This window comes from Solanum lycopersicum, chromosome 10, assembly GCF_036512215.1.
Source record: "Solanum lycopersicum chromosome 10, SLM_r2.1".
NCBI lineage: Eukaryota > Viridiplantae > Streptophyta > Magnoliopsida > Solanales > Solanaceae > Solanum > Solanum lycopersicum.
Window position 1 is genome coordinate 54,246,047 of NC_090809.1, and position 20,687 is coordinate 54,266,733.

The following is a 20,687-nucleotide window of genomic DNA, read 5'->3' on the forward strand; positions in this document are numbered from 1 at the left end:
TTTGATTCAACTTTAGTATGGCAGGAAGTGAATAGAGAAGGTAGGATTCTGAGTGCTGATCTTAATTAGATTGAGATTTGAGTGTCCTAGTGTATTGAATATATTAGGAAGTTATATATCAGGCTCATAGTTGGTTAACTACTAAAGTTCCTCAATGATGCACCATGAGATTATAGCTGATTAAGTGACCTTTATATCGGCACAGACTGGTGAGGACATATTTATTCTTGTACACCTGATCTTTCTCAAATAAAGAGTGATTGGGATTAACAATGATGCCTGGTGCTAATTCTTCTAGCTCATTAACTTCTTCACATGATCTGAATCCAATTAACCCTATTGCTTCATCAATACCATTAAATGTATTAGAGAAGTATGAATTGTGTATAACTCTCATATCTCCTGACGTGTCTGAACACAAAAGTGGAATGCGTGTAGGATTAGTCTCCAAGTTGATTGATTCAGTTGTTGTGACACATAAAGGGTATCTTGCCATATCTCGATGTTCCTTGTTGGTTTCAAGATATATCTTTACCCCCCATATCATTATGAATTTGAATTGGAGGGGACCTTTTATCAATTTTATATCTGATGTCAACTTTACTTGTTGATGTGTCTATTGACAATTGAGTAGCAATTACAGAAACGAGGGTGGCAAACTTTGACTCTGTGTGTATCAACACACCATCTGCCAAGTAATTAATATATTTGTTGCTAGGATCCTATCGTCCATTGAAGTAAAGCATCACAACTAGATTAGTCATATTTTTTCTGCACATTATTAAAAAGTGTATTACTGAAATTAAAAGACTAGAGAGAGACATATAGACTAATCTGCTAGAAGAGCACCACGTTTCTAACAACTGAATTAAACCTAAATAAAACCTGAATTAAAGTTTTATTATACAAATGGTAACAGATGAATTAAACATGTATCTATTGTGATCATGGCTTGCATATAAATAAGTCAGAAATTGAATAAAAATGATCATTGACAAAGTAAAAGTTTCAGCTAAACAAACTGCTTGAAGAGCACCACTTAACATAAATCAACAAACAAAGGCTTCCACACAAAAAGAAAAAATCAAACATTTAAGACCACAGTTGCAAGCACCGACAAAAGAAATAGTTAAGTGCAAAGGAGGCCAACAAAAACCGCAGATTGCAGTGCAAGAACCCTAAATGAACAGAGTATACTCAGCACTAACTTTTAAAATTTTCACAAGTGAATTAAACCTGAATTAAACTTGAATTAAAGCTATACTACACAAATGCTAACAAGTGAACTAAACCTGAACTAAAGTTGTATTACACAAATACTAACAAGTGAATTAAACCTGAATTAAAACTATATTACAAAAATGTTAACAAGTGAATTAACCTGAATTAAAGTTGTTACACAAATGCTAACAAGTGAACTAAACCTGAACTAAAGTTGTACTACACAAATTCTAACAAGTGAATTAAACCAGAATTAAAGGTATATTGCACAAATGCTAACAAGTGAATTAAACCTGAACTAAAGTTGTATCACACAAATGCTAAAAAAGGAATTAAACATGAATTAAAGATGTATCACAAATACTAACAAGTGAACTGAACCTGAAATGAAGCTGCATTACACAAATGCTAACAAGTTAATTAAATCTAAATTGAAGTTGTATTACACAAATGCTAACAAGTGAATCAAATCTGAATAGAAGTTGTATTACACAAATGCTAACAAGTGAACTAAACCTGAATCGAAGGTGTATTACACAAATGCTTACAAGTGAACTAAACCTGAATCGAAGTTGTAGTATACAAATGCTAACAAGTGAATTAAATCTAAATTGAACTTGTATTACACAAATGCTAACAAGTGAATTAAATCTGAATCGAAGCTGTATTACACAAATGCTAACAAGTGAACTAAACTTGAATTGAAGTTGTATTACACAAATACTAACAAGTGAATTAAATCTGAACTGAAGTTGTATTACACAGATGCTAAGAAGTGACTAAACGTGAATTGAAGATGTATTACACAGATGCTAACGAGTGAATAAAATCTTAATTGAAGTTGTATTACACAAATGCTAACAAGTGAACTAAACCTAAATTGAAGTTGTATTACACAAATGCTAACAAGTGGATAAAATTTGAATCGAAGTTGCTAAACCTGAATTGAAGCTGTATTACACAAATGCTAGAAGAGATCATAATGATTTGATAAGAGAACTGAATACTAGACACTCACAGGAACTTACACCAAACGAAATTTCAACATAAATCAACAAACAAAAAGGCTTCCACACAAAAAGAAGAAATTAAACCTTTAAGACCACAATTGCAAGTGCAGATTAAAGGATCAGTTAAGTATAAAGTAGGCAAACAAAACTGCATATTGCAGTGCAAACACCCTAAACGAGTAGAGCTTATTCAACACTAACCTTTAAATTGCATTGTCGAGAGAAAATTGATGTCGCTGAAGAGAAAATTGCAGTCGTCGGAAAGAAAATCGTAGTCACAGGAGAGAAAATTGCATGGGTGTGAGAAAATCGCAGACGTAATAAAATCGTTGGGCGTGGGAAAATTTTGATGCGAGAGAAAAAATATGAAGTTGAATATTCAATTAAATTGACATTTATTGTTAAAAATATAATGTTGACAATTATGGTAATTATTTTTAAAAAGATAGACACAGAAGTTATTTCCCCTTTAAAATATCAAGTAAAATAAATTTAAATATTATTTCACAAATTAAATCACAATCTATGAAAATTCACCACAAAATAAATAAATATTAGAGATATATTGATATGTGAAATTTAATAAATAACATATTAAAGATGACTTATTATTAATTAGTCATACCAATATTTTCTAATTAGAGAAAATTATATGATTATACAAATATTATTAGTTAATTAGTCATTATCGCTATAGTTTTAATTAATTATCACTCACAATCAATATTTAGTCATAATTATGTGGATTGTGATTCCGAGATTGTATAATTCACACGTTTATATAATTTGGAATTTGTATCTAATTTGTATAATTTTTGTATAATATAATTGTTTAAAATTAAGATGTTTGTGTTAATATATATATATATTCGTTATTTCAAATTTATACAAAAATAGCTCAATTATACAAACGTACCCGCAATTATACAAACGAGATAGCTTAAACTATAGCTACAACCCTTAAATATGCAAATTATGACTATATAACATAATTAAGGTAATTATGTCCTTGACTAACATTATACAGTATAATTGTGGGCTGACTTTGAGTTTATATAATTAGTAACGTTTGTGTATGTATAATTTGCCAGAATATACAAATACATATGTATAATATACAATTATCCAACCGATATACATATACAATTCATCTCACTGCCCTATCTCATTCGCCTCTCTCCTCCCTCTCCCAATATCAATCACCTCTCTCCTCCTTCTCGCGATCTCACTTGCCATATATACAAATACATATATATATATACACACACACAATTATCTAACCGATATACATATACAATTCACTTTTCTCTCCCTCTTTGCCCTCTCTCGCTTGCCTCTCTCCTCTCTCTTATGGTCATACTCGCCTCTCTCCTCTCTCTTATGGTCATACTCACCTCTTTTCTGCTCCATATAACATGTAGTTACGAATTGTAATTATCAAACTATAGTTGTGTAAGTTCTTCTAAATGATATCCCCTCTTAAGATCCGAAGTTGCGCAATCGGCCCAAAATAGCCTGGAAAGCCCAAACCCGTTATGACCAATTTATCAACTATTCCACTTGCTTCAACACCAATGGATACAGTGTGAGGGAGGAGAAAAAGATCTATTCAGCTCCAAAACTCAAAGTTCTTAGATCCAAATCTTAACCATAATGTCGAACTTCGCCGGAGATGAAACTGCTCCTTTCTTCGGCTTCCTTGGTGCCGCTGCTGCCCTCGTTTTCTCATGTAAGTTCTACCTTAGATCTGCATAGTCTATGGCTGAAGATGTTTTGTATTTCTTCTTCTAGTAAACTATATTTACTTGAAATTGTTTGAATAATGTTAGCACTGCTTCTGGATACCAGCTTGAAATCTTCTATCGGCCTCTGATCATTTTTTATTCCATATGCTAATTTGCTAGCGTTGCTTTTTTATTACTAGTAATTCAATTTGTTGCTTTGAATTATATATGGAGCTGATGAGTATTGAGATTATATCATTTTATTAAATCTTACCTGAGTTGACCATCTAAGAAAAAAAGATTTTACATCTGTAAGATTTAAATACTGGATCTGTCGTTGCCGGAGATACGAGCACATCTTATGCGAATCATCCTAGCTCATCTTATGCTTATTTGCAACTGAATCTAATTTTATTTTGAATAACTCGTAGGTATGGGGGCAGCTTATGGAACAGCAAAGAGTGGTGTTGGAGTGGCGTCAATGGGAGTGATGAGGCCGGAGTTGGTGATGAAATCAATTGTTCCAGTGGTTATGGCTGGTGTGTTAGGTATTTATGGCTTAATTATTGCTGTGATCATCAGTACTGGGATTAACCCCAAAACAAAGTCGTATTACCTATTTGATGGCTATGCTCATCTGTCTTCTGGACTTGCTTGTGGTCTGGCTGGCCTCTCTGCTGGAATGGCTATTGGTATTGTTGGAGATGCTGGTGTTAGGTATTGATTCCTTAATTTTTTTACTGGTTCCATGTCCTTTTCTTTCTTTACTTGCTAGTATATGTTGAATCTTAATTGAATGTGAAATATCATATACGAAGACCTCCACCACATTGATTTTTATTGTTAAGCTGTTCGAACAAATTGATGGATGGTCTTTGTACTGTTTGTCATTTGGTAACATGGATAGGATAAACTTTTAGTTGTCAAACATTTTTACAAAAAAGAAATGGAAATTTTTTTTAGCAGTCGGAACTAGAGTTGCAATGAGAGTGGATCTAGTAGAATGTAGTATGTTGCATCTTGATGTGTTTTCACAATGCTATGATTTGTGAAAATTGCATTCTAAATAAAGAGTTCAAATCGAGAACATAGTTACTTGGTAATTTTAGTTAAGGTTCAATCTAATTCTTCAGTTCACCATCTTAATTTCAGATCCCCTTCCGTACACACTATGCTGATAATGTATATCAAATAATAATTCTGAATAAGAAAGATAACATTATCTTTTGTTTTTTGTGCTTGAGAACCTAAAATTTTAAATATGGATTAAGACATGTTTAAATGATGATTGATAGTGAAGGAGTATATTGTTTGCTCCATTGGTGACTTGAACCCACAACCTTAGGATTGAAGGTGGAGGGTGCTGCTTACCACTTGAGCAACTGAGTCTACTACCAACTCCAATTACTGTGGAAGCAATTTGTGTTTTTATTTGCAATGAGCAAGTAATTTACAAAATATTTAGAGTGTGTTTGGTATGAAGGAAAACATTTTCATGTTTGGTTGGGACAAAAGTTTTGGAAAATATTTTCCAAATTAACTCATTTTCCTCAAAATTAAGGAAAATGACTTCTCTTAAAAAATGAAGGAGAACATTTTCCAAAGCTCTCCTTCAATTTCAAATTGTATATTTTTTTTGGGAAAAACATCAATTTTAAAAAAATATTTTCAATTTCAAAATTTTATTTTTTCACCCAATCTCCCCCCTCCCCCCGGCCAGTCCCCAACCCTAAAAAAAAATTAATTTTGTTTTTTAAAAATACTACCAACTTTCAAATTTTATTTTTTCACTTCTACCCCCTCCCTTGCCTCCACCCACTACCCCCCCCCCCCACCACCACCCCCAAAAAAAATAATTTTGATTTTAAAAAATATTTTCAATTTCATAAATTATTTTTTACTCTAGTAAAAATAAAAGATATCTCTCAAAAATATTTTTCATTCATAAATCAAACACTAAAAATCATTTTCGAAAAATATTTTCTACATACCAACCAAACATGAGAAAATAAGTCCAAAATCTACTTGTTTTCCAAGAAAACATTTTCTAGGAAAAGATTTTTCATGGAAAACATTTTCCTCCATGCCAAACCACCCTTAGCAATAATATAATTATCGCACCCAAGGTTGTCATCTAGTAGTCAATGAAGTGAGAAGAATCATGAGTTCTCGGGTACAAATTCTAAAGGAGGCATAAAACACAAGGTGATCACTTTCCATTTACCTAAGCTTAGGTGATCCAACTTATCTGGTACTTGTGTTGGTAGGAGGTATCAGATACACAATGGGATAATCTAAGTGTGTGCAAGTTGACATAGACACTACAATCAATAAAAAATAGTAGTGTTCACATTTCAATTTGTTTGACCTATTTTGACTTGACACGGCGTTTAAGAATTCTTTTTTTGAATCTTGTGGTATTAAAATAAGATACGTCAAATGTTTCAAAATTTTCATTAATCTTGATTCTTGTGGTTTAAACTGAAGAGTTTCTGAAAAAGGAAAGTATCTTTATTTAAACAGAAGAAAATAGGCCAAACAACTTTCATCTTTTTACTTTAAAAATAATACTTCCGTCTTATTTAACAAAAAAATAATGCGAAAATGCACAAGTACTCTTTAGACTATGACCGAAATCCTAGAGACACACCTTATGTAAACTAAGGTCCTATTACCCTCGAACTTATTTTTTTGATAATTTGTGCACCTTTATGGCTTAAGTGGCATCCAAATATGCCTCAATTGCGTGGAGTCACGGAGTGTGCCGTGTAAGACAAAAGGTGCACAAAATTACATAGGACCTTAGTTTAATTAAGGTGTGTCTCTGAAATTTCGGTCATAGTCTAGGGGGTACTTGTGCATTTTCCCAAAAATAAAATTTCCAACTTATTTAGCTTATAAATACTACTTTCATCAAATTTAGCTTAAAATAAAGAAGTAGACGAGTTGTAATCTTTTCACCCGTTATTAAAAGTAGGAATGAGCAGAATGCGCATATATACTGACTCCAATTCCAAATGCTTATTTTACTTCCTCTATTCCAATTTATGTGGTAGAGTTCGATTCATCATGAAGTTCAAGAAAGACTTGGAGCTTTTGGGTTTAAACCTGCCATGACCATTTTGTGGTTATCTCATGCCATTAAAGGATCATATGAGATATCCAAAATTAAATTGTTTCCAGTTATTGAAAGGCACCATTTTTTTTGGGAATGATCTATTAAGGAAATAGTACCACATGAATTGGAATATTGGAGTTGTTTGTTATTGCTTAGTATTAAATATCAAGTTAACCATTGTGTCCCATTATCCTTTGATAGTTAGAACATTTGTCTTCCACATGATATTGTTTTGGTTTTTAAGTGTTGAATGAAGTTATATTAGCTTTGAAAGTTCAACATTACCATGACTAAAAGGTGATAAAGCAACATATCAAATGTTATATTGGTTTTGAAAGTTCAAATTTTCAAATGAAAGGTTTGTCCATAAGTTTTTTTTTGATGATCGTGGTATCCGGGCTAACTTTTGTGCTCCTCAACTAATTCCACTGGATACATGCTACGTCCCACCTGTAACTGTCTACCAAGGTTAGTACAAAAAGGAAGAATCACCTCGTGTTTTTTGTCTAAATTGAGTTTTGAACCTTAGACCTTAGGGTTCTCAACCACTTCATTGGCCACTAGGCCACACCCTTGGATGCAAATGTTTGTCCATAAGTTGAGCTAGTTATACATCTTAAATTGCTTTAACTTATGAAAAGGTATATTGTGTGTGCAATGTAATCTCATACACTCTTGAGGGGCTTGCATTTGTGTTTTCTTAATTATTGCTCTGGAAATCTTAGGGATCACTATTCAAAGAATGTCTTTTCTTGTTTGACTTGGGTCAATCACATTCTTCCTTTCTTGAAAGATGTATACTTTCTTTTCGGCTGTTTCAAAGTGTTGGTGTATGCTTTATATGTAAAAGCACCATTCTTCTTTTTTACTCCCCTTTTGAATATATACTACTTAAAAGGTAACATGTCACTTCTACTTTTTAGAATCTCAAAGTTGTCAAAAAATAACATCTTCATCTTCTACGATTGCCAGGACTTGTAGGAGTGTTATTTATGATTATTTTGTTCTCTTTTCCCTCTTCTTAGAAAATAAATTTTAGCGAAAATGTGTGCTGTTATTTCTTTTCTTATATTAGCAGTTTCAAGCTGCTGTTAAAATTCATTGACCTTTTCCAGTCCATCCAGATTAAGTTTTTCCATTAAGTTAAAAAACAAAGATAAGCACCAGTCTGTTCCTGCATCAGTCGGGGGATAGCTGTTAACATAACCTGTTAGTTGATTATTTTGTGACATTCCTGAAAAGTAAACCCCGCTTTTGGGGCTATACCAAGTTTGTTGTTGTATTCCTGAAAGGAACTTATGTAACATAAAATTAAAGAGAGACCTGAAGTCTTTTAGAAGCATTTCTCCTAAGAAAGTAGGAAGCGAATAGAAAAGAAAACAACATTCTTGCATTTCAATCCCAGTGGTTAGTTAAGGCTCAATGGTTTTCTTTGAATCTTGCAATTTTTGTGGTCTAAGGTGTTGACTTGCAGAGTGAACTGTCCCAGATGAAGGTGCATGCTTGCAGTTGATATAGTAGAAATATAGTAGGGGTATATTTAACAGAATGGATGCCTTTCATTCATTGCTCTGCCCTAGGATTCCTTATCTCCTTATCTTTTAGCCACTCGTCAACTCTTCACGCTCAGTTATAGTTCCCAGCTTATGGTAATGTCTATTACATGTTAGGGAAAAAACGTAGAACTTCTGGAGATCACCCATTAATACTGTTTAAATTCTTTTCCTTTTATTCTCAAATCTATATGACTTTGCAGATTTTTTTTTTTTTTTTTTTTTTATGACTTTGCAGATTAGTTATTACATATTCAGCTTAGGATTGATCCATTCTATTCACTTGGTTGGGATGGCTTATTTGTATTTCTGTTAAACTGATCGTAGCTTTATTAATGATTCCTATATGTGTACTGAACAACAATCATTTTCTAGGGCTAATGCACAACAACCCAAGCTTTTTGTTGGGATGATCCTCATTCTCATTTTCGCTGAAGCCTTGGCTCTTTATGGGCTTATTGTTGGCATTATCTTGTCTTCCCGAGCTGGGCAGTCTAGAGCTGAGTGAAGTTGACGCACTGTAAGTGAGACTTCAGAAGATCAAGACAGCTAAAGCCTAAATTCAAAAAGTATCTATTACATGTATTGTTATTCATGACACCACAGTTGCCACTTCAATTTGTTGGTGTTATGTGCTGTTTGTAGAAATAGGAATTCATTTTTTTCTACTTAATAATAGCTAAAAGAGCTGTGCAATTTGGTCTGTATTTATTGTGTATTTTGCACTCATTAAATGTGAAGTCTGAGAACTATTTCTTTTCTAAGATTTGTGCATGTATGAACTATTTTTCATCTAGTATATCATGTTTACTCTGCATCTATGGGATTGAATTTGAATATTTCTTCGATCAACCAAATTATATTTGGTGGTACTTACTTGAAGGTGCATATTGGTGCTCAAAATGTATTCGTTATTTATAAGTAAAAGGTACTATTTTCGAATGACAACAAATATTAATCGAGTGGACTCAGGACACATCAGTTTCAACTTGCAATTTTACCCTTAATATTTTACATGATGCATTTCTTTTTCTAAAATTATTTCACTTTAAAATATTTCATATAGAATACATGAGATACATATGCAATGTACGTGTATGATAAAATTAGTACGTAGAGAAGGATGAACCTATTATCCAGCTTCAATTTATGCGCCACCTGGCCCATGGACAACCAATATTGTGACCAACACTTATGGTGTCTCAGTAAATTATTCGGGAGCATAGGTTATAAGGTGGGTGTAGGGACTAGATTATGTTCTTTCCAGGCAAATGGATCGCCCGGAGTTCACTCATGGAGGATTTTCCAAATTTATTTTCTTACGGTGGCAATCTTGAAGCATCTATTGCTGAGAAGAATGAAATATCATCTTTGGAAACAAATATGGAAATCTAATGTCCCTACCAAGATCAAGTGTTTCACATGACAAGTATGTAGAAGAGCATGCGTCACTCGAGAAACTGAAAAAAAGAGGTTTCGCTATTGTCAAGGTGCTTCTTTTGCCATGAAAAGGAGGAAACAAATAGTCATATGTTTCTTAATTGTAGAGTGACTTCTCAAGTGTGACAAATGTTTCTCAATCTCCTCCAAAAACCATGGGTGGTGCCTGAGCATACAACAGATCTTCTAACCTGCTGGGTGAGGAGAGGTGTGACTTAAATACAGAAAAGATGGTGGAGCCACTTGTCCTTAAATTTCGGACATAGATCATCTTATTTACTTATTTTTGTGTCTTTAATAATCTTAGACTTGGTATTTTGAGAACAAATGTCCTTGATGTGATGACTTTCAGGTTTTGGGGATAATATGTAATAGACTTTAGAGGTTTATTTGATTGGTTACTTTAATAAGTTTTGAGCTTCTGCATTATTGTTGTTATTCGTAGTTGAACCGTTGATATAATTTGGGGTTGAATTCGTTGGTTCACTCACTAAGGAGGTGAAGTGTGGGTGCCACTCATGACTTGGGCCGTGACAAACTTGGTCCCTTCTTGTATATGGTGGTCAATCCAGAAGGAAATAAATGATAGATGTTTTGAGAATATTACTAATCCAATGTAGAAAGTAAAAAAAGAAAACTGCATTAACACTTCATATTTTTGGTGTAAAGAAGAGGGCATATATGAGGTAGAACAGCTAGTAGACTTCCTAGGCTCTCTGTAATTAGGATTACTTGCATTGTAATTTTTTTTATGGTTGACAGCATACCCGCATTGCTGAAAAATACAACTTTACCTTGCACAAAGAAAACACGTGTATACTTGCAGAAAACACGACTAGATTGACAAGAAACAGAATAATCAACAATTCTGTAATTTAACAAAAGCAAACACAGAGCACCTAAATATAGCCACTTGGTTAGCGAGAGCATTTGTATCTCATTATAATTGTTTTTGAAACATTAGGCAGGACTACATTATAATCATATAAACACAGATCTCTTGTGTGCTTTTCATCATTAATCTTGCATGGTGAAAAAGGAGATTTCTCAATCTAATGACTCTTTTTATCTAATAACCACTCTTGCAAAACCTTTTCACTTTATCTACTATGTACATTGTATTGTACGTATCATTCTATATCGAACCATTATTATCATTTTTACACTCTATTTTGTCTCGTTATTAGGGAAATCTACACATGGTTTACAAAGTCCAACATGAATTGCTTATTTATAAAAGACGAAATGGCTTAGGAGATCCTTGTACTTTATTGATATACCGTGGTTTCACGGTATAATTAATACTTTTTCCTTAAGTTTAGTGTGTCCAAAAGCCTTTTGTGTGCTAATTTTTAGATAAGTTTATCTTTGTTTTGCATGAAATCTGTCCAAAGCTGAATGAGGAGATTTTGAGTGAAGAAATGCAGAAGAGACCACCTACGGAGCTTATGACGGTCCGTCATGCTTGTGACGGTCCATAGGTGGCAGCGTAGTGCAGCTGCTGGAGGAAGATGGGGAAGTTTGACCAAGTGTGGGGTTACGAAGCTTGTGACGGTCCGTCCTGCAGGTTCGTCATAAAGTTTAGAGAAGTGATCCCAGTACCATATTCCAAGAGTTGAAGTGTTTTGAAACGAAGGCTCTCGACGGACCGTTGTGCCTATGACGGTCCGTCATACTTGCCGTCGAGGGTAATGAAGAAGAGCGGCAGAAGAAATTGCACAAGTATGGGACGACAGAGTCCATGACGGTCCGTCGTGACCATGACGATCCGTCGCGAGGTCCGTCGATCCAGCCGCGTTTTGGCAGATTTCCAGCAAACAGAGTCCTTGTTTAATTAGGTTTTTATTTTCTATAAATAGTTCGAAAAACCTCGTTTTGAGGTTAGACGCCGGATAGTAGACTCTTAGATTGTTAGACATCATATTATTAGACTTTGTGTATTAGTGTTAGATTTGGAGATTCTTGCAAGTGATTTTTGGTGATTAATCAAGCAAACTTTTGGAGTTTACTCTTTCTCATTGAAGTAAGTACATGAACTCTTATTTAATATATTTGAATATTGTGTTTATGGCCATGAGTAACTAAACTCCATAACTAGGGTTGTGGGAGCCATAGGCAAATAATGAGATAAACTCTAACTAAAATAACAATTCTAGAATAGTGTCTTGCATGTATTAATAATTCTTTCGCTTAGAAGTCTTTTTAACGGATGGACAACGTTAGAACTCACCTTAATGCTACTTGTCGGACCAAGGAGGTAGATAATAGGAAACGAATTATTAACATAGATTTAGTGTATACTATCTAATAGGCTAGTATTGGTTGGTACGAGGTAATAACTTAGTCAAATATCGAATACGATGCTTAATATGAGGTAAGGATAAGGATTAGGATAGCAACACATGTAGCCGGACCAAGGTGCGGAGTGAGATTTTCTAGATGCCAAACCAAGGATTTAGAAATACATAACTTATCACTTTGCATGCAAGATACTAGGAAAGAATTGTTATAGTTAGAATTATCAAGTTATGAACTTGTGGGGAACACGTAAACCCTAGTTACTTTGATTAATTGATTAAAAATCCAACTGTCAAAGCTGTTAAGTGTCTCTTTCAAGTTCGTTATTTATTTTCACTCATTTAGAAATAGAAACCCCCCTTTTTATGTTTTTACTTTCCAAGGAAGTCATTGACCAAACAATATTAATAACAGGTTGAAGTTAAGTCTAAACTATTTTCCTCGTGGGAACGATCCCAACCTCACTAGTTGGGTTATTTACTTGACACGACCGCTTTACTTCTTATTTGAGAAGTAAGTTTGAGCGTAACATTTATTGATATGTAAACCTAACTACTTAGGCTATAACTGTAGACATGCTGACTCCAGATCAGGTTTTGTTGCTTGGGATTGAACTATGAATAGAGGAAATGGAGTCGTCATAGTGGAAGAAGAAAGTGGGATTTCTAAGGCATAAAGTAGCTCACAGGGAACTTGAACTTGATTTCCATATGATCACAAAATAATATTTTGTTCAAAACAATTTAATGTAAAAATGTAAAATGATGTGGCAATTTTAAACTCAATTTAGTTTTTTTATTCAGAACTCTTGGTCTAGATAATGGCCAGATTGATTTTTTGTTCGAGATTCAAGAGGAAGGAGAGGAACATTGATGCAAGTCTACATATCATAGAGATGGTAGCGGAGATATACAAGTTAGTTAGTGGGTGATGTCTTATAACTAGTTGGTGCTCATTAGTTAGTTACAATTCTGTTACAAAAGTCACAGTTGAATGTTGAGGATTAATTAGTTGAATTCATAAGTGGATTAGACCCATATATACCAGGTAAAAGATTTCAATTGATTCATTGAATGATAATACATTTCTTTTTCTTGTAAAAATTCTCTATTCTAATATCTCGGCTTCCGGTCGTGAATTAGTATCTCAGTTCTTCAAATTCAAAGCTCATAGAATTGTTCTTTTGAATTGATGCTTAATTGACTATCGTTGTGCATCAACCACCGCCAAATGATGCTTTTACAAAAGTATGGCAGTGAGATTGAGAGATGCAATGAGTCTGGAGTGGCTTAAAGTAGTGTGTTTGAACCACTAGGTGATGCCTGATATAGTAAGTGCACTGGGTTGGCAAATCATAATGAAATACGAGGGTCTTTTAGTCATCCCTCTTTTACTGTATAGTATAAATTATTGTCTTCCTTTTAATGGTCCACAAACAGCTAGCTAAAGAAGACTTGTGCAAAAACTTTGAGAAGACTTTGTGAAGGAGCAAACACAACTATGGACGATCCTGTAATTGGTGCTACAGTTCAATTTTTGCAAGAAAAACTGCTTCCTCTCACTATTGCGGAACTCAGTAGCTCAAGGGACTGCAAGAAAAATCTGGAAATGCTTACACAAAATGTATCCTTGATCCAAGCTTTTAGTCATGATGCTAAAAGACGACAAGTTGACAATGAGGCTTGGAAACTATGGCTCAAGATACTTGAGAAAGCTACTGAAAATGCTGGAAATGTGTTTGACGAATCTAGGTATGAATCTATGAAAAGACAAGTGGAGATCCGAAGCAACCCAATGAAAAGTCAGTGATTTCATATCTCATACAAATGTTAAGAACAAAATGTCTCAAAAAATCAACAACATCAATGAAAAGTTGAGGGCTATCAATAAGTTAGCCCAAAACCTCGGTCTTCAATCACTGGTGGTTCCTCCTTAGCAAATTCTACCAATTCGTGAAGCAGATTCCATAGTAGTTGCTTCGGATGCTGTTGGTAGAGACAATGATACTGTAGAAATAAAGAGGATGATGTTGAACATACGAGATGATGTTTTTCTGTGCACCATTCCCATAGTGGGTATGGGGGGTTCAGGGAAAACAACTATCACTAAGAGTATTTTCAACGATGAACAAATCAAGGAAGATTTTGAAAAGAGAGTTTGGTTGTGTCTACCTGAAATGTCAGAAACAGAGAGTTTTCTTCAACTAATCCTCAAATCCTTGACAAAAGAAGAAAGTTGAGGTTCAAAGCAGAGACAAAATAGTTAAGACGCTACAAGATGAGCTGGCAGGAAGAAAGTATTTGATCGTCCTGGATGATTTGTGGCGTCTTGACTCTACATTGTGGGATGAGTTTGTGGACACCTTGCGGGGAATAAATACATATCGAGGAAACTTCATTATTGTGACTACTCGTATGGAACAGGTGACGTCCACAATAACAGCCGTAGGTCCTCCTAGGTTAGAAAAATTAGCAGCAGATCATTGTTGGTCCATTTTTTTTAAAAAAAAGCATTTTTTGAAGGGGAAATTCCAGAGGAAATAGTGCGCATAGAGAACAGGATTGTGGAAAAGTGTAACGGTCTACCTTTGGGTGCAAATGTGTTGGGAGGCCTCTTATGCAACAAGGAAAAACATGAATGGCAGGCATTCTTGATGGAAACCCCTTGTTGCAGGTGAAGATGATAACGAAGAAAATAGCACAAGGAAAATACTAAAACTCAGCTGTGATTATCTACCATCTCCACATCTGAAAACATGTTTTGCTTACTTTGCAATGTTTCCAAAAGATTTTGTGTTTGAAAAGGAACAAATAATCCAACTTTGGATGGCAGAAGGTTTTCTCCGTCCATGTCAAGAGACCACTGTAATTGAAGACATTGGGAACAAGTTCTTTTAACTCTTGTTGCGAAATTCCTTGCTGCAAGATGTTCAATTAGATAAGTGCAACAATATAACACACTATAAGATGCATGATCTTGAGCATGATTTGGCTAGGGATATCTTAAAATCTGAACTATTTGATCTGAGGGGAGTTGGTGGAGAAAATCTTTCTCAAGTGCGATATTTTGGATGGGACTCACCAAGTGATCAAATAGATAAGATAAATGAGCTAGAATGTTTTGCAAACTATTTTGGAGAAGCAATTATATATTGGAAGATATGTTGCTGAGTTTTAAGTACTTAAGAGTTTTAAATTTGTCCAGTTCAGGAATCCAGGAGTTGTCAGACAAAATAGGAAAGCTGATACACTTGAGATATCTTGATCTGTCGGACACTAAGATCACAACCTTTCCCCACTCCATTTGCGAGATTTATAATTTGCAAACACATAGATTCTACAAATTCGGTTCACTCTTGGCACTTCCATATGAGATGGGAAATATGATAAGTTTGCAACACATATACTTCTGTTCTCGGTCTCAGACGCCACTTAACATGGGACAACTGACTTGCTTCAGACCCTACAATATTTCAATGTGGGTTTAGGGAAAGGTCGTCGAATACAAGAATTAGGTCATTTGAAGAACCTTAGAGGTAAGTTGGGATCAATAGTCTCCAATTGGTCCGTAATAGAGAAGAAGATTGAAAAACAAATCTACGGGAGAAACTGAATATTTACAAGCTGGAATATTTATGGTCCCACGAGAAATCAAAAGTATGTGCAATAAATTATCAACATGTGTTGGATGGTCTTCAACCGCATCCTAACTTGAAAACATTACAAGTGAAGAACTACTTGGGTACTAGATTTCCTTCATGGTTCAGTGAAGAATCGCTACCAAATTTGGTCAAGTTGAAATTAAGTGGTTGAAAAAGGTGCAAAGAAATTCCACCGCTTAGCCAACTGAAGTTCCTTCGGAATCTTGAGCTGATAGGACTCGTTTAATTGGAATTCATCAGACCTACATTTTATGGTGTTGAGGTTAATGATAATGGATCTTGCATCAAAATCCAAGTGTTCCTATCATTGAAAGAACTTCTATTGGAGAATATGCATAGCCTTATTGAGTGGAAAGCCTTATTGAGTGGAAGGGAGTGGAATTGATACCAACAACAAGAGGGGTAAGAATGTTTGCTAAGCTTGAGGAGTTGAGGATTAGGTATTATCCATTTTTAAAAAGTAGTCCGAATCAATTTGAAATCCTATGTGAATTAGAGATTATCAGAGTTGACAGTAAAATACCATTGTTGAACTTGTGCAGCAACTTGACATCTCTCATAAAGTTAAGGGTCTATTATGTGAAAGAGCTCACTTGTTTACCAGATGAGATGCTACGCAACAACATTTCACTTCAACACCTATGGGTCTCATACTTGATAGCAAAAACAAATTCAAGAAGCAAAAACAGAGAAAGAGAGGCAGTAAACGTGGAAAGAAATTCGCTTGACTGATATTTTTCAATGCTACTACTGCAGTCTTTTTTATAGCAAAATAAAAAACAAACTTGGACTAAAAATTAGGAATTAGCTTACAAAGCTTTCTCCTGAAAACTAGACAGCAACCCATGTATAAAAAACAACTTACTAAAGACCAGGTCAAACCTATTAGATAGGAGTTTTATTTACTACCAGCTCATAGTTAACTAACATGACTCTTTTAAAACTAACATCCTCCCTTAAATTGAAATCTCTCATTCTTCAGTTTAACTTCAAATTCTTGAAATCTTCCATAGTTCCAATTCCAATCAACCTCCTCAAATTTTGGAAAGGAAACAACCTGAGAGGCTTGGTGAAGATATCTGTCAATTAGTCTTCACTTCGGCAATATTTCAACTCTATTGTTCCTTTATCGTTGAGATCTCGTAGAAAATAATACTTCACGTCTATGTGCTTGCTCTTTCCGTGTAGCACGTACTTTTTGATAGCTTGATGTCTGAGTTATTGTTGCAGAAAATTGTAGTTGCTCTTTCTTGTTTGAATTGTAGTTTTCAATAATTCTTCTTAACTAAACAGCTTGACAAGCACAAGATGTAGCAGCAACAAATTCCGCTTTAGTACTCGATAAAGTGATAATCTTTTGCTTCCTGAAAGACCACGAAACAAACCCCGTGCCTAGCATAAAACATAACCAAAAGTGCTCTTTCTGTAGTCTTGATCTCCTGCATAGTCTCTATCCATAAAGCCAATCAATCTGACTTTTCTCCTTTCTGGTAGAAAATGCCAAAATCTTCTGTTCCTTGTAAGTAGCGAATAATTTTCTTCGCTTCTAACAAATGCATCTTCGTTGGACTCTCCATATATCTACATACAAGACTTACTGCATACATAATGTCGGGTCTTATGGCAGTTAGGTACATTCAATTGCCCACAATTTGTTTGTAAAGCGTGATATCTACCTTCTTTCCTCTCCTATGTTTGTTTAGTTTTAAGCCAAACTCAACTGGTGTGTTGGTGGGATTATAGTTCAACATCTTGAACCTATCTAAGATTTCTTGCGCATACTTCTTTTGGAAAATGAATATCTTATCATTAGATTGCACCATTTTTAATCCAAGAAAGTAATTCATATTACCAAGATCAGACATCTTGAATTCATCCATCATAGACTTCTTGAATTCCGCAAACATGGCACTAAATTTCCCAGTATATATAAGATCATCAACATATAAGCATACAATAAGCATTTTTGCATCATCCCCAATCTTCACAAAAAGTGTATGCTCATATGGACACTTTTGAAAGCCCATTTTCAGAAAATAAGCCTCAATGCAACTATACCAAGCTCGGGGAGCTTGTTTTAGTCCATAAAGGGTCTTTTTTAAGCGACAAACTTTAAGCTCATTTTCAACCTTAACATAACCAGGAGGTTGTTCGATAAAGTTGATTTGACATCCAACTGGAAGATAGACCATGAATTTTGCGCCGCCAATGCAATTACCATATCGTACTCCTGCTTGTATCCCTTAGCCACCAATCGCGCCTTATATTTGTCAATTTCGCCATTTTCCTTCAGTTTTGTCTTGTAGACCCACTTGACGCCAATGGTTTTCTGCTTCTCATGAAGATCAATAAGCTCCCAAGTGTCGTTCCTCTGAATAGCTTCGATTTCAACATCCATCACCTTTCTCCATTTTTCTTCTCTAACAGCACTCTCAAAAACTGCAGGATCGCAGTTTGCAAACAATCAAAATGAGTAATTGTATCATCATTTACCTCAATTCGTGTTACCTCATAGTCTGACATCCATGCAGGCCTTCTTCGAGTACGTCGAAGTGACTGAGTTGTTGAATCAGTTTCTTGCAAAACTGCTGGAAAATTACCACCAGGTGTTTCTGTAATTTCAGCGGTTGTAGTAGCATAATGCTCTGAATTTCCAAGTATTAAGGCCTGATCTTCGAGTTCATTCTCAAATAGGACTGGGGTAGGCTGCTGCATATTCCAATCACAAGCAGTTTCTTCATCAAAAACAACATTTCGACTGATCAGAATCTTTATTGTTTTTGGATTAAATAACTTATATGCCTTGGATGTTTCACTAACACCAAGAAATACACATTTTTCACTTTTATCATCAAGCTTCTGCCTTTTCTCATATGCGACATGTGCATATGCAATGCACCCAAAAATTCGAAAGCGATATATAGCAGGCCTTCTTCTACTCCACGCCTTCTCTGGAGTCATGTTCTTAACTGAAAATGTAGGACTTCTATTCAAGATGTGAATGCTCCAAGTTATCGCTCCTGGCCAAAAACTCTTTTTCATTCTTCCATTTGCCAGCAAACTCCGAACCACATTAAGGATGGTTCTATTTTTCCTCTCTGATACACCATCTTGTTGTGGTGTATAAGCTGTTATAAAGTCTTTTCTAATATTATTAGATTCACAAAAATCATCAAAAACTATAGAGGAATACTTGACATCACGATCCCTTCGAATAGTCTTGATTTTTTTTCTAGTCTCATTTTCTACATGAACCTTGAAGCTTTTAAATGCTTTAAAAGCCTCAGATTTTTCATGTAAAAAATAAACCCAAGTTTTTCGAGAAAAATCATCAGTAAACGTAACAAAGTATCATTTACCTCCATTAGAAACTGGTTTGATTGGGCCACAAACGTCTGAATGCATTAGCTCCAAAACATCATTGGCTCTCCACAACTTCCCTTTTGGAAATTGAGAACGATGTTGTTTGCCAACATCACATTCCTCACAAACTTGCGGTGGAATTGTAATTTCAGGAAGACCTATCACCATATTTTTTTGTTGGAGAACTTTTAATCCCCCAAAACCCAAATGATCATATCTAAAATGCCACAACCATGACGGATCTCTCACTTGTGCTTTCAAATAACAGTGACTATTCTGTATCTTCAACGGAAACTACCTGTTTGAACTCATTTTCACAACAACAATAGCTCCTGTAGTATTATAAATCTCACATGCACCTTTTTTAATAGTTATAACATATCCTTTTTCTTGCAATTGACCAACACTTAGCAGATTACTTTTCAAAGAACGAACATAAATCACATTTGAGATTGCTTCTTCAAAACCATTCTTGGTTCTAATCTTAATATAACCCTTTCCAATTGCACCTCACACTGGAAGAATCACCAAAAATAATTGTTGAACGGAAGTCTTCATTCAAAGAAGAAAAAGAAGACTTATTTCCACACATATGATTGCTGCAGCCCGTATCCAAATACCAAACGTTTTGTTCAAGTTCCTTCTCTCCTTGGACTATCATTAACAATGTCTCAATTTCGTTACTTTCAGCAAAATTTGACTTTTCATCCTTGTCATTAGGCAGCCTGGTATAACATTCAGACTTATAATGACCAAATTTATGACATCGATGGCATTCTACTTTGGATTTGTCAAAATTCCTTCCTCTGCCTTTACCATGGTCATCATTGGCTCTAAAATTTCTATTGTCGTCTTTTATGCCTTCATCTCTATATCCTCGATCTCCTCTTTATCTTCCTCTTACTCTACCTCTACCCCTTCCTCTAAAATTTGAGAAACGAGTATTAGTAGAAGCCTTCAAAGCCTTCTCTTCGAAAGATGAACTGCGGTTCATTTTTTGCTCATGTACCAATAAGGAACTTTGCAACTCGTTAAGCAATAACTCATTTATATCTTTTGACTACTCAATGGAGCAAACGACATAGTCATACTTCTGCGTCAGGGAGAACAATACTTTTTCACAATTGTGACATTAGTCATTTTTTCACCATGAAATCGCATTTTGTTGCTAATCTTCATTGTTCTAGCGCAGTAACTCATTACAGACTCTCCTTCCTTTATTTGCAACGTCTCAAAATCTCTTCCCAAGGCTTCAAGTTGTGCACACTTCACTCTAGCAGTACCTTGATACTTTTTCTT

The 20,687-nt window shown here is 34.8% G+C and overlaps 1 protein-coding gene across 1 annotated transcript; it reads left to right on the forward strand.

The window, feature by feature from the left end:
- The first annotated feature begins 3,771 nt into the window (after positions 1-3,771).
- Positions 3,772-9,443, forward strand: LOC101254245 (V-type proton ATPase 16 kDa proteolipid subunit). Its single transcript, XM_004248629.5, has 3 exons — positions 3,772-3,960; positions 4,387-4,672; positions 9,002-9,443. The coding sequence occupies exons 1-3, from the start codon at positions 3,885-3,887 to the stop codon at positions 9,132-9,134; spliced, it is 495 nt and encodes a 164-aa protein (XP_004248677.1). The 5' UTR covers positions 3,772-3,884; the 3' UTR covers positions 9,135-9,443.
- Positions 9,444-20,687: the final 11,244 nt, after the last annotated feature.